The following is a 12,299-nucleotide window of genomic DNA, read 5'->3' as shown; positions in this document are numbered from 1 at the left end:
GCGTGGTTGCGACTTATGAGCACAGACCTGGTGGTGTGCGACGGAGCCTCGCGATGTGCACTTCTACACGAGTATCGTCATGCAAAATAGTAACCGCTGCTGCCGGAGCTTGCTGAGCAGACGAGCAGGAGCAGGTCACCGGTTGAGTTTAGTTACGCTGCGGAGTCAGCGTTAAGTGCAATGTAGCACAGTAGGTAGCTCCAGTATAACATGGTAGGCACTCGCAGTGTAATATGGTAGGCAGCAGCTCACAGTGGACGCCTACCAAACATAGAGAAATCACCCAACATAGATGCAGCAGATATGACAGTCCGCATGGATGACCCTCTACATGCACGGCTCTGATGTGAATTTTCTGAACGCAACGAGTTTAAGCAGGTTAAACTCGTTTGTAGAGGGTCATCCATGCGGACTCACACGGTGCATCGAGACACCGTGTAGTCAGGTAATGGCGCGTGCGCATGGCGATGCGCCATTCCTCCTCCAGCATCAGCTTCGCGGTGAGCGTCGCGCACGCGCTCGTTGTGCGCCTTGAAGGCCTCGCACAGGAGCAGCAGCATGCCTTCGTCTTCCTCGAGCATCGTCATTTTTGACGCGGTTTCCTGCGTTAACACTATAGCCTCCATGTCTGTAGAAGGGCTTTTCATCAGTTGCTGTCTAGGTTTGCTAGCTTCTACGTCCTCCCTCCTCCGTCATCACGAGGCCGCCCCCCAAAGCTGCGCTATCTACACCAGGTGCTGGGGCTCGTACTGAGCTTCTACGTGGGATCTATGGAACAGAGCTCGCTGTGCATCATGTTCGGGGTGCCGCCGAGCACTCTATCACGAACGCTGCGCAGGGCAGAGGAAGCGCTGTCGCTAGCGCTGACTGGCTACGCACCTGCACGCATCTCCTGGCCCTCTCCCTTGCGTCAGGCGGAGCTGGCACGCATGGTCAACAAGCGCGAACCGCTGCTGACCCACACGTTCGGGTTCATCGACGGTAAAAACTTACGTGTACGTGTACTGTATATGATATTGGTATTAACGGCTTTTAGGATATCTCAACTAACTGAATTCGATTGTGATGTGGGTGCACAGGTCCAGCAGCCCTGTAACGCTGGCCTACAAAATGCCATGTACAATGGCTGGCTACACTCGGTCTTCGTGACCGGTACGATTTGTTTTGCCGCTGACGGCTGCATCATTTGGTCGAAGCACAACTGTCCGGGGTCGTGGAACGACTCGGACACGTCCTTGGAGTTCCGCAACAAGCTCACGGACCCCCAGTTGTGCCCCGACGAACGCATGAATGTAGTGTCGGACTCTGCATTTCCCTGCTCTACAGCCATGACAGGGAAGATCCTGACCCCCTTGAAGGACGGGGACATCGAGCGCATTGAGCCTTGCCTCCGCAGCGCCGCACGCACACTGCACAATGCGATCACCTCCATTCGACAGGCTGCCGAATGGGGAATGGGCAGTGTCCAGAAAGTTTACAGTCGCCTCAATTTGCCGCTGCCCTACGACCCGGATCTACGAGGAATGCGACTCAACAACCTATTCAGGATGGTGAACTACAGAGTTCGCGCGGTTGGCATCTCCGAGATCAAGACCACGTTCGCGGGCGTCATGGAGATGCCAAACCAAGACATGTTCGAATCTCTATGATTGCTTTTGCGTAAAGATGGTTCAATACAAAGCTTCGTAGTTGATTTCATAGTTATCGTACTGCACAGCTATCGTTGAAGGCATCGGCGGGGCTGCTAACAAATACAGCACGAGATTCGAGCTCGTAAATGGACTGTGTTGCTTTGATCATCGCTACAAAGGGCTGTATTGAGATGTTACGCTACTAAATGCACTTCCTCCCTCTTTAGATCTTCCTCGCTGTTGCCTTCACCGCGCAAGGGCACTCACAGCTCATTCCTTCTTCGTTAGCGCGCCCAGGATGAGCAACAGCTCTTGAGTGCACGCACGAGCGTCCTCCTTGTCCCGACGGGCGCGCTCCTCCGCCTCCTCCTTCTCTTGACGGCGACGCTCCACCGCCTCCTGCTTCTCAAGACGGCTACGCTCTTCGGCCTCTGCTTTGTCAACGAGGTAGCGTGCCTCGCGGGCCGCCTGCTCATCGCGACGGTGCTGCTCTTCGTCAGCACGGCAAAGTTCCGCCTTGCGCTCGTTTTCCTCACGCATCATGAGCAGCATCTCGAACATGGTGCCCCCCATGTTGCTGGAGCTACTCTCCAGATCGGACAAGCGCTTCGTCAGCTCTGTCGTCGCCCTCACAGCCTTCACGCGCTTTACTTTGGCGTAGCTAGCCTCAGCCAGCTCTTCGTCCTCATCCGCAGCACGCTTGCGTCCCACGGTATCGCGGAGCTCAGCCAAGTTGATACCACCAAGTCTGTTGGAGGAAGTCGCGTAGCGCTTCTGCTTCAGTGACTTCTTGCCTTGCGAACGTCCAGCGGTGGCTGGTTGAGAAGCACTCGCCACATTATCACCGTCTGTGGTTGCTGTGGACGCGGCAGCGGCCGCCACCCCCATCGCACTCGGGCCTCGACCCGTCTTCTTTGTTGTAGAAGATCGCAACTTTCTCTGCGTCGGCTGCGCAGCCGGCGGAGACGGCCGCGGCGTAGCAAAAGCCTCTAACCCCTCGCAAACACCGGTCGAGGGCAGCAACTCCGAGAAGTCGCCGCTGTTCATGTTGGTGTTGTCCCCGGCTGATGTCTGCGTCTCGCCAGAATGCATGGAGTCGCTGGTGGAGGCTCTCTCGCTCGTGTCCGCGTCGTCGCTCGCGCGCGAGTTGTCATCGAGCCCCTCATCGCCGTCGAAGTCGAAGCACAAGTCGACTTCATACTCCTCCCCCTCCTCCTCATTCACGCCCTCTTCCTCAACTTCATTGTCGACATCAGCGCCATCGTCCATGTCGACCACGCTGGCCTTGGCGTCGATGGCCTGTTTAAGCAGCTTCGCCTGCTTCACGTGCGGCGGCATGTCAGCTACACCGGTAGGCTTCCGTGCTCCGTAGAGCACCTTGAACTTACGGCGCAGACTTTCATAGTCGCGCTCAGTGACACCACGCCCTCGGTTGGAGTTGTAAGCAACGGCAAGTCGCTCCCACTCGTCCTTGCCGAGCGGCAGGTAGTGCTCGACGAGCGCCACGAGCCGACGCACTGCAGAGAGCTTGTAGTTAGTGCTTCCGGTCTGCTTCGGCATCTATACAGAAAACACGAACACGTAAGTTACAGTACGCAGAGAATATGGTATCCACAGGCGTGTAGCGTACCAGGAATGATGTCGGACGGGAGCTCGAAGGTGCGGAGGAGGTGACTCGCTGCAGGCTTGGTAAAGCCAGGAATGAAAGCCACCTTAGCTTGGTCTCCGCTCTGGCGGGTGAGGCCCAAACGAGGCCAGCCCATCTCGCCTCGAACCGGATGGTCGTGAGGACTAACCTGCAGGGTGAATTCGCGCGCAAGCTGAGCGCGCTTGCAGTTAGTAGAGCGCGTTCATTTTGGAGCCAAGGTCTCTCCGCTGACACGGCAACAGCGGTATCAAAGCACACTAGCCCCTAAGGTAGCTTCAACGCAGTCAGCTTGAACGACAGGATCAGATTAACATGAATACAGCATACAAACACCAGGCTTACCAATGATGCCAAGCTCCCACTATCTTCCTCACGTCTGCAAACTGCCCTCGACACGCGCGTCACGCCTACGGGTCCTGTTGATCTTGGATGTCGCGATGGCGGCAATTGGGGTGGCCACAGCGACATACGAACCACAGGTCGGTCCCGTAGTCGACGGTGATCTCGTCGCCCTCGTACACGGCGTGCGTCGTGGCAATCACGACAGTCGTCCTGCGTCCATTCGCCACTTCCAGGAACTGAGCCACCGGCGCGCACGAGTGGTTGACGAAGCGCATCAAGCCACCTGTGCCGAGCGTTGATGGCGACGCGGACTGGGTGGCTCGGCCTCTCGGGCCGTTGCGTCATGATCAGGCGGTAGCCCTCGTTGCGCGGTCGAGCCGCGTGCGAGACGCTCACGTGATCGAGCTCGCCCAGGTATTCACCCAGTACCTCGCCCGCATCAATGAACTCTTGCGCCACCACGGCCAATTCGCGGGTCGCCGCGTTCCTCACCAACGCGACCTTCGTCGACTCGACCAGGCCGTTACCACAGTTGCCGCCGTACGGGCAGCAATTAACGTTGCAGTACAGCTGCATGAGCGAGTTACGGCAGCGCCCAACGCGACATGGGTCCACACAGCCGCACCAGCCAAAATGAGGAACCGCAGGAAAGATAACCCCTGTTGGGTTAAACTGTTCGCGAAGGTGCACCACTGCAAATGGCCACCGTGCAGGAACGAATCGACCTTGCTGCTGGCGTCGAACAGTACGAGGTCGGGCAGCACGTAGCCCAACAGCAGCACGGGACCCACGGGTTGCACGCATGACAGCGTTGGGCGACACCGTCGGCGATGTAGAACGGCGTTGATACGGAGCGGCGACCGCTCGACGCTCCCTCCGAGAACTGTGACGCTCGCGAAGCGGCCGTCGAGGTGATGGGTCGGGAGTTCGTGGAGGTGACGCAGCTTCAGGCAGGACCGGCGAGGGAGACTGTGGGCGCGAAGCAGGCGGGTCTTCAAGCAGGACGGGCGACGACGTAGTCGGACTGCGTGGGTTTCTCGTGACTGGCGGGGTAGCTGGTGGGCGAGGATCCGTCGTGGGCGGCGTGGACGCTGCGGCGCCAGCCGTCGAAGGCTTCGCAGGCGGAGGGTTTGAAACCTCCTTTGGCACGCGAAGGCCGCGCTGCGGTGCCATCCACGGCGGCGTCGAGGTCCCAGTGGAGCTGGTACTGGCGGGTGAAGAAGACTTGGCGCTCTCCGCCGGCGCATGGACGCCGCCGCGCTGCAAGTTGGGCGGCACATTCTCGTCGTCACTCGACGTGTCCACAATGCTCCAGTGCACGGCGGAGTGGACGAGATGAACCATGGTTGCTGTGCACGTTAGAGAAGTTAGAATAGACTCGACTTGCTCGCTAGCCAACGTATTAAGTAGACGCTTACCTGTCTTCGTTGTTGCTGCACGCAGCGCTGCCGGGCACTTGTCACCCAGCGACGATTTTTCGAAAGTGAGAGGTTGAAGCTGGTGGCGCACGGAATGAGTTATGTCGGTGATATATGGTAGCGACATGTGCAGAGTGATGGTCTACATATTCTATACAAATTTCAGCATTAAAATCTAAGATGGCTACACGAAATAAACCTAGGGGTAAGGCTGTTTATCGAGACGATTTTTACGTCTCACAAGATTGATGCCTCCCACGTTAGAATCAACTAGAGAGTTGGGCTGGTAGTGCTTTTAAGGATTAAAAACAAAACAACTTTGGGATTTACTCAATTATTATCCGTTATCATCGTCCATGAAACTATTCGTCGACCTGTGTACCCTCCCGGAGCAACGCTCCGGGTTGCCTAGGGCATCTACTGCGGCTGCGAAGCAGGCGCAGCATCTGCCCGAGAATGCGTAATTGAACAAATAGCTGCGCACATCGAAGTGTATCGACACGGAAATGATGTTTCAGCCAAACCTTTGTGAGGCTGGTAACCAGCAAGCCCCGCTCTTCTTTATCGTGGTGGGTTCTCAGGAACCAAAAGTCACCAATTGAGGTTGCCTGGTCTGATGAGGCCATCGGTGACATAACACCTGGTCAGCGTCCAATGGCTGCGTTGGCGCCAGCAACGAGAGAGCTATTTCATTCATTTTGCAAGTAAGGTATACCGTGCTCATTTTTGTACTATGTTGTGTGCTAACGATCAGACGAGAGAACTACTTAAGTACAGTAGCGGAACGAAGGAGAGGCGCATGGTGCGCTGATCTTGACCATTTAACTTGAGGATGTTAGCTAAGTGACAATAATGATCCTCAATTCAAAAACAAAACAAACAAACAAACTTTTAACTTGAGGGCTTGGGGATAAATTGCGGAATGAGATATACGCTAATGGGTCAATTCCTTGGAAGTGGGTGCTTCAACGCAGGGGAAAAAGTCTTGTTCAAACGAACGATGCTCGTGTCACTGTCGAGTTGAGCTGATTGGTTTGACGACAGACACGAGGTTGGAGTGATTGGGTATTGAGCGAATTGACATGTAAAAAAATGCAGCCTGCAGCTAGACAAGTCATGTTGTTCATCTTCAGCTAAGCTTGGTCGATTATGGCGCAAATTGATTCGCCTTCAGCGAAGCCATGACGCTCTCATAGTGTGCTGGAGCGTCCGTAAGTGTTTGAATGCAGGTTTTGGTCAATAATAAACGATTAATATCAACCTTTGGTAAATAATGTGCATAAATCTTAGCATTTATCGACGGATACCCGATTCAAGCAGATATTAGCTTAAACATTACAATTAAGAAAGAGAGACCCGGTTTGGTACCCGGTTTTGGAAAGTTACAGGTGTTTTGTCGGGGCCAAGCACAGGTCTTCGACCTGTGAATATCTGCTGTATCTATGTTGGTGATTTCTCTATTTTTGGTAGGCGTCCAGTGCACCACGGTAGAGTGCTTGTGTTACAACATGGTGGAGCGCTCACGTTGCAACACGTTAGATTTTCACGGTGTAACGTACAGCCCGCAATGTAACATGGTAGAGTATTCGCATTGCAACATGGTAGGCAACTACAGTGTAATATGGTGGATAGCTCCTAGCGCAACGTGGTAGGGTGAACGCAGTATAATATGGTAGGCAGAATGGTAGATAGCTCACAGTGTACACTGCCTACGGTAATTAGTCTGTGTGCGGAAATAGTCTATGTTCGAAAATAGTCTTGGTCAGACTATTTATTGTACTGGTCAAAATGTAGAATTCATAATTAGTCTGACCACTTCAACTTCAAAATTAGTCTCTCGCGTGCCATGCGGGTAAGGGCGCAAGGCTCTAATCACCACGACTGACCCATTACACCTTTTTCTCCTTTGCAAGTTTTGCTGTTGTTTGTGGTTCAAAATCCAGGGGAAAAGTTTTTCCTACAGCTTCAAAAGGACAAAAATGGCATGTCCTATGCGCGCAAGGCGATGATTCGATGTGGACTTTCACTTGGAATCGATAGTACCTGGTCGGTTGGCCAGCTCTACCCGCATCTTCAAGGTATTATCGCGAAATACCGCGAGCACTTCGAAGGTAAGTCGGTGAAAACTCTGAGTACGGTAAGATGTGTTGCTTCATAAGTAGTCTTAGCAAAAATATAGTCTAGGTCAGACTATTTATTGTCTAAGAGCAATGAACTTCAATCAAAAATAGTATCGTCAGACTAATTACCGTAGGCAGTGTAACATGGTAGACTAGGCAGCTCGCAATTTAGTATCACTATGGTAAAGTGCTCGCAGTGTAATATGGTAGCCAGCTCACAGTGTAACTTGGTAGAGTGCTCATGGCGCAAGCCGCGCTGGTGCAACATGGTAGAGTGCGCCAACATGGTAGAATAGCTGATTAGGCTCGATTGCATCTGATTGGTCAATATTTGACTTCAAGGTTACTAGCGATAAATTACGACGAAATCAAGGTCAGTACATGTAGTGATAAATATCCGGAGAATGATATACATGGCCTTGTAGGGTTTGTCGGAGATAATGCGCGGATCAAGAAAACCTATGGTTGATTACTCTTGTGTATCGCGAGTGTGGACTTGGTTCACTATACATGTAGATTTTCACGGTCTCTTCAGCACGAGAGCCGGGAACACGTGTTCAATATAAGCAATTAACACCGTTGGTGCCAACAAGACCATCATCCACCTACAACAGCATGCACTTAAATGACGGTACTTCATGGCGCTTATCTCTTTGGTGTCATCTTGTTTCGCGTTATAGCAATCCTGTGAACAATGGTGCAAAGCGATTTGTAGAACAAACGCATCTTCATGTGTCTTGTGTATGTACGATGCGTTGGTACTGGTAAGTTACTGCCCTGCGAAGCCGAAGACTGCCAACAGCACTGACGTCTAGCTCATGAAAACGGATGCTGAGAATTTCAAGAAGCTTTACAACAATTATACGCTTATCCGTTTATTGAGAACGAAAGAAAACGTTTCTCACTTCGGGCAAAGGATTAAATTCGACTGATATCTTGGATATCCATGTGGATGATTAGATCGTCCTCACCGCAATCGGTTGGCGATTACTAGTTCCCTTTGATTCTCTAATCAATCCTATCTGCCGCATAACGCCATGGTCCTGGAAACTTACAAGAGATTAATCAAAGATGCAAGCGGCCCGTTGCAAAATATCTTTCAGCGTCCATTCCTCAAAACTCCTCGCACGACACAAGTCCAGCACACGCAACCAACTCAACTACCCAGTCATGTCGGTCTACACCAAGTTCGCCATCATCGGAGCCGGCGGCGTCGGCGGCGACATCGTGGACGAGCTGCTCAACAAGGGCGACACCGTCTCGGTCTCCATCCTCACGCGCGACGAGTCCAAGCCGGAGCTGCAGGCGTTCAAGGCCCGCGGCGCCACGCTCCTCCAGGTCTCGTACGACGACCACGAGTCCATCAAGCGCGCGCTGGGCGGCAGCGAGGTGGCCGTGAGCGCCCTGTCGGGCTTCCAGATGCACGTGCAGAAGGCCATCGTGCCCGCGGCCAAGGAGGCCGGCGTGTAGCTCTTCGTGCCCACCGAGTACGGCGTGCCCGTGGCCGAGGGCCCTAACGCCGTCAAGAAGGAGGTACAGGACGCGCTCAAGCAGCACGACCTGCCCTTCGCCACCTTCAACTCGGGCGTCTTCGCCGAGTTCCTGGCCATGTACTTCGGCTATCACTACGCCGAGGGCTACATGACGGTGGTCCGCAAGGGCGAGACGCCCTTCAGCATCACGGCGCGCAGGGACTTGGCTCGCTTCGCGGCGCACGTGCTGTCGACGACGCCCAAGTCGGAGCTGGCGGGCGCGCGCTTCCGCTTCGAGACCGACCGCCTCTCGCCCATGCCGATCCGCGCCCTCGCCGAGAAGAAGCTCAACAAGAAGATCGAGGTGCGCTACGTCGACTTCGAGGAGAACAAGAAGAAGTTCGACACGGACTTCATGGCCTTCCTCACGACCATCTTCGAGGACGGCCGCGGCGCCGTGGGCACGCAGGAGGAGGTGGCGGCCACGGCGGCCAAGTACTTCCCGGACTGGAACCCGGCCAAGTACGAGACCTTCATCCAGTAAAGAGAGAGAGCAGGTTGGCTGCAGGCTAGCTGTGATCGTCAGTCAAATGTTGCCGACAGGTCGGAATATGAATGTAACAACGAAATAGAGCTCTGTTCTCGTTCTGACTTCTGGTGTTCTAGTTGCTTATAGTTGCGTTGCCGACTGCCTGCCGCAACCGCGAGAAAGCCTCAAGTCCGTTGATGTTCAGCACTAGGGATTGACTCGAAATGCAGCAAGTTTTGACTGAAATCTAGACGCAACGCTGGTCTTCTTGGTTGAAATAATATCTCAATGGCGTGCCTAAGGTAGCTGCGAGTAGCTGGAAGAACTTTGCGCCAAGAGTTGAATCATTGCATCTGTCGCCCTTCAACTAATGAACTAGTTCGATCGTAGTTGATCCACCCGTTTATACTCTCGAAGGTCCACTTTCTGACTTGACTGTTCCGCCCCAACAATCAGGGGGAAGTTAGGCAGACTTTTTAACAAAGGCTGTCCTCGCAAAGTCTGACTCTGAACTCACTGCAAGGCTGTATGCATAACGTTAGAAGCGAGTACCACATTGTGAGCTCCTTAGGCATGGGTTCCAGCACAGCTAGTGCTCAATGACTCAAGGTCTTTGAGTCAACAACGATCTTCTTCTACTTTCTTTCGCTGCCTGCACGCAGTCAGCCAACCCACGACTTCATTCTTACTTTTGCTCAGTCGAACGCAAGCCTCCCGTCCGTGGTTGTTGAGTATGGACCATCACATCGGTGAAGGTCTGATTGGCCCCAGTACCTTCGACCATCTCAACGATACTGAGGTCGACCACGACTCACGTCGCCAACTCCTCGACAGCTTGGCAATCAACGTCGGTGAGAAATACCTCGACGACATTTACAGCGACGACGGAAGCACCGACAGCGACCGTGACATCTTCAGCGGCGAGGAACCGGGTCCCGAACACCCAACGCTGACAATCTGGCAGCACTCGAGCGTACAGGCGACGCCAATCAAACTCAACGAGGCTGACTCAAGTCGACTGAGTCTGATCGCGGAGGAGGAGGCGGACAACTGGAGGCAGCGAGGGAAGGAGACGGCGTGGCTGAAGGTGCGACAGCTCCTGATCGAGGAAGAAGCCAAGACCACAACGCACAAGAAACCAGTCTCAAACCCCGTGAACAATCCCCCAACACGTCGAGTACGAGTCAGCGGCTACGACAACATCCGACTGCTGGACTCCTTAGTACGAGTTGGGAGGGAGGAAGTATCAATGCCCGACGTGAAGTATCCATCGCGAGCATTCGTCACTGGAGTGGGGAGCAATAATGGATCACAACTTCGACAAACCCAGTCAGCTCCGCCGTCCGGGAATCAACTGTCACTGCTGGCTATGCTGGGGCAGATCACTCTAGCCTGCCAACGCACTGATCTCTCTGAGCTGTGCGTTGCGCGGCTTAGGTCGCACTTGGTCTCGATCCTTGAGATCATGCGGGAGGACACGGGCACTGATACCCTCCAGATCAAAGGGCGGTCTCGTCGGCTATCGAGTACGCAGGGCACCAGTGAAGCGAGCGACTACGACTTCCATTGTCGAGACAGATTGGACGCATCCGGGGGCAATCGAGTCAACGCCCCCATGTTCTCATACCCTCGAGCAAATGTGTCTTCCACAGTACGCAGCACTTTCAAGGCTTTCGTCTCAGCAACAGATTTAGGCGACACGTTGGCAGCTTTCAAGGATTTGTTGAGAGACTGCAGGCTTGATGGGGTGAAGCTGGAGGAGCCGTGGCACCTCTACTTTCGTATCAAGGCAGCCGTGTACAGCAAGTTGGGCTTCCGCAAGAAGCATCTCTTCAAGTTGTTGGACGCGCGCTTTAACGTGGACGTCTACAAGCAGAAACCCGCTGCCACGAAGCGCGTTTGCATCGTAGGAGCGGGTCCCGTGGGTTTGCGCGCAGCCGTGGAGTTGGCTTTGCTTGGTAGTCGCGTGACGGTGCTGGAGAAGCGAACCAGGTTCAGTCGGGAAAATATGCTCCACTTGTGGCCGTGGGTTGTTCAGGATATGGCGGCACTGGGGGCAAAGGTGTTGTTCCCGAAATTCTGCAAGTCGAGGACGTACTTCCACGTGAGTACACGGCAACTGCAGCTTGTCCTGCTCAAAGTGGCGCTGCTCGTGGGGGTGGAGGTGCATACAGCGACGGACTTTGAGGCCATCGTCCCCCCTCAGTTGACTCCACACAACGGGTTATCCCCCTACTCCATTAAAACGGAGCCACACATCGAAGAAACGGAATTTACAGCAGTTCTGGGGGCGTCAGGGGTCAACAATGCGCTGGCTGAGCCTGCAGGGATTGAGCGGTTTGTCTTCTGCCAAAAGGAGTCGCTGGGGATCGTCTGCTACTTCCCCAACCTGGAGACGCTAGAGGAGACCAAAGTCAAGGAGTTTTCGTGGACGACCGAGCTCAAGCACAAGATGCTCAACAAGATGCGCGAAGTGGGGATCGATCTGGAGAACATCGTGTATTTCCGCGGGGAGATGCACTATCTCGTGATGACACCAAAGCGCCATAACCTCGTGGTGCGCAGAGTCGTGAAGAAGAATCATCCGAACTCGAAGGACCTGGTGCGAGCGGACAACATCAACCAGGACGCCTTTCACTTGTTCGTTAACGATATCGTCAACTTTGTGGGGATTCCGAGGAAGGCCGACTTCGCGCGCGTCAGCATCTTCGACTTCAGCTCGCTCACCCGTGCCGACAAGGCCGCAAGTATTCTCACGTCACATGGGAAGAAACTGTACGTCGGGTTAATTGGCGATTCGTTGCTCGAGCCCGTGTGGCACGAAGGAGTGGGCACCTGTCGAGGCTTCCTCGGCGCATTGGACGCCGTGTGGATGGTGGCGCAAATAGGCAAAATGCCCGATACCCAGCTTCTAGCCGATCGCGAATTCACCTACCGGATCATGCAGCGCCTCTCAGGCCACCACCGCGACGAGATGCAGAAGAACGTGCGCAAGTACACCGTCGACCCGAAATCCCGCTACACGATCGATTTCCCTTGCGCTGCATCGTTGTAATGCATAGCAAAATTTAACAGTAAGAGTGATGTAAAGTGACATTGTGAGTTCTCTTCAATCGGAAAAATTCTACAAGCGAAGAAA

The 12,299-nt window shown here is 54.0% G+C and overlaps 5 protein-coding genes across 5 annotated transcripts; 3 read left to right on the top strand and 2 right to left on the bottom strand.

Annotated features, from left to right (window-relative positions):
- Positions 1-794: 794 nt before the first annotated feature.
- PHYSODRAFT_514526 (hypothetical protein) lies at positions 795-1,649 on the top strand (the record flags this gene model as incomplete). The annotated part of the gene is made up of 2 exons (XM_009532024.1): positions 795-995; positions 1,080-1,649. The coding sequence occupies 2 exons, from the start codon at positions 795-797 to the stop codon at positions 1,647-1,649; spliced, it is 771 nt and encodes a 256-aa protein (XP_009530319.1).
- Positions 1,650-1,901: 252 nt separating this feature from the next.
- Positions 1,902-2,171, bottom strand: PHYSODRAFT_514525 (hypothetical protein; the record flags this gene model as incomplete). The annotated part of the gene is made up of 1 exon (XM_009532023.1): positions 1,902-2,171. The coding sequence occupies one exon, from the start codon at positions 2,169-2,171 to the stop codon at positions 1,902-1,904; it is 270 nt and encodes an 89-aa protein (XP_009530318.1).
- A 699-nt stretch (positions 2,172-2,870) lies between these two features.
- On the bottom strand, positions 2,871-3,191 carry PHYSODRAFT_513365 (hypothetical protein; the record flags this gene model as incomplete). Its single annotated transcript, XM_009532022.1, has 1 exon — positions 2,871-3,191. A coding segment is annotated over one exon (321 nt), but the record flags the coding sequence as incomplete, so codon positions are not given.
- A 5,138-nt stretch (positions 3,192-8,329) lies between these two features.
- PHYSODRAFT_510511 (hypothetical protein) lies at positions 8,330-9,175 on the top strand (the record flags this gene model as incomplete). The annotated part of the gene is made up of 2 exons (XM_009532021.1): positions 8,330-8,584; positions 8,648-9,175. 2 exons carry the CDS (start codon positions 8,330-8,332, stop codon positions 9,173-9,175), a joined length of 783 nt encoding a protein of 260 aa, XP_009530316.1.
- A 769-nt stretch (positions 9,176-9,944) lies between these two features.
- On the top strand, positions 9,945-12,194 carry PHYSODRAFT_546706 (hypothetical protein; the record flags this gene model as incomplete). Its single annotated transcript, XM_009532020.1, has 2 exons — positions 9,945-10,133; positions 10,203-12,194. A coding segment is annotated over exon 2 (1,785 nt), but the record flags the coding sequence as incomplete, so codon positions are not given.
- Positions 12,195-12,299: the final 105 nt, after the last annotated feature.

Source organism: Phytophthora sojae, assembly GCF_000149755.1.
Source record: "Phytophthora sojae unplaced genomic scaffold PHYSOscaffold_6, whole genome shotgun sequence".
In the NCBI taxonomy this organism is placed as follows: domain Eukaryota; phylum Oomycota; class Peronosporomycetes; order Peronosporales; family Peronosporaceae; genus Phytophthora; species Phytophthora sojae.
This window is presented reverse-complemented; position numbering and strand designations above follow the sequence as displayed.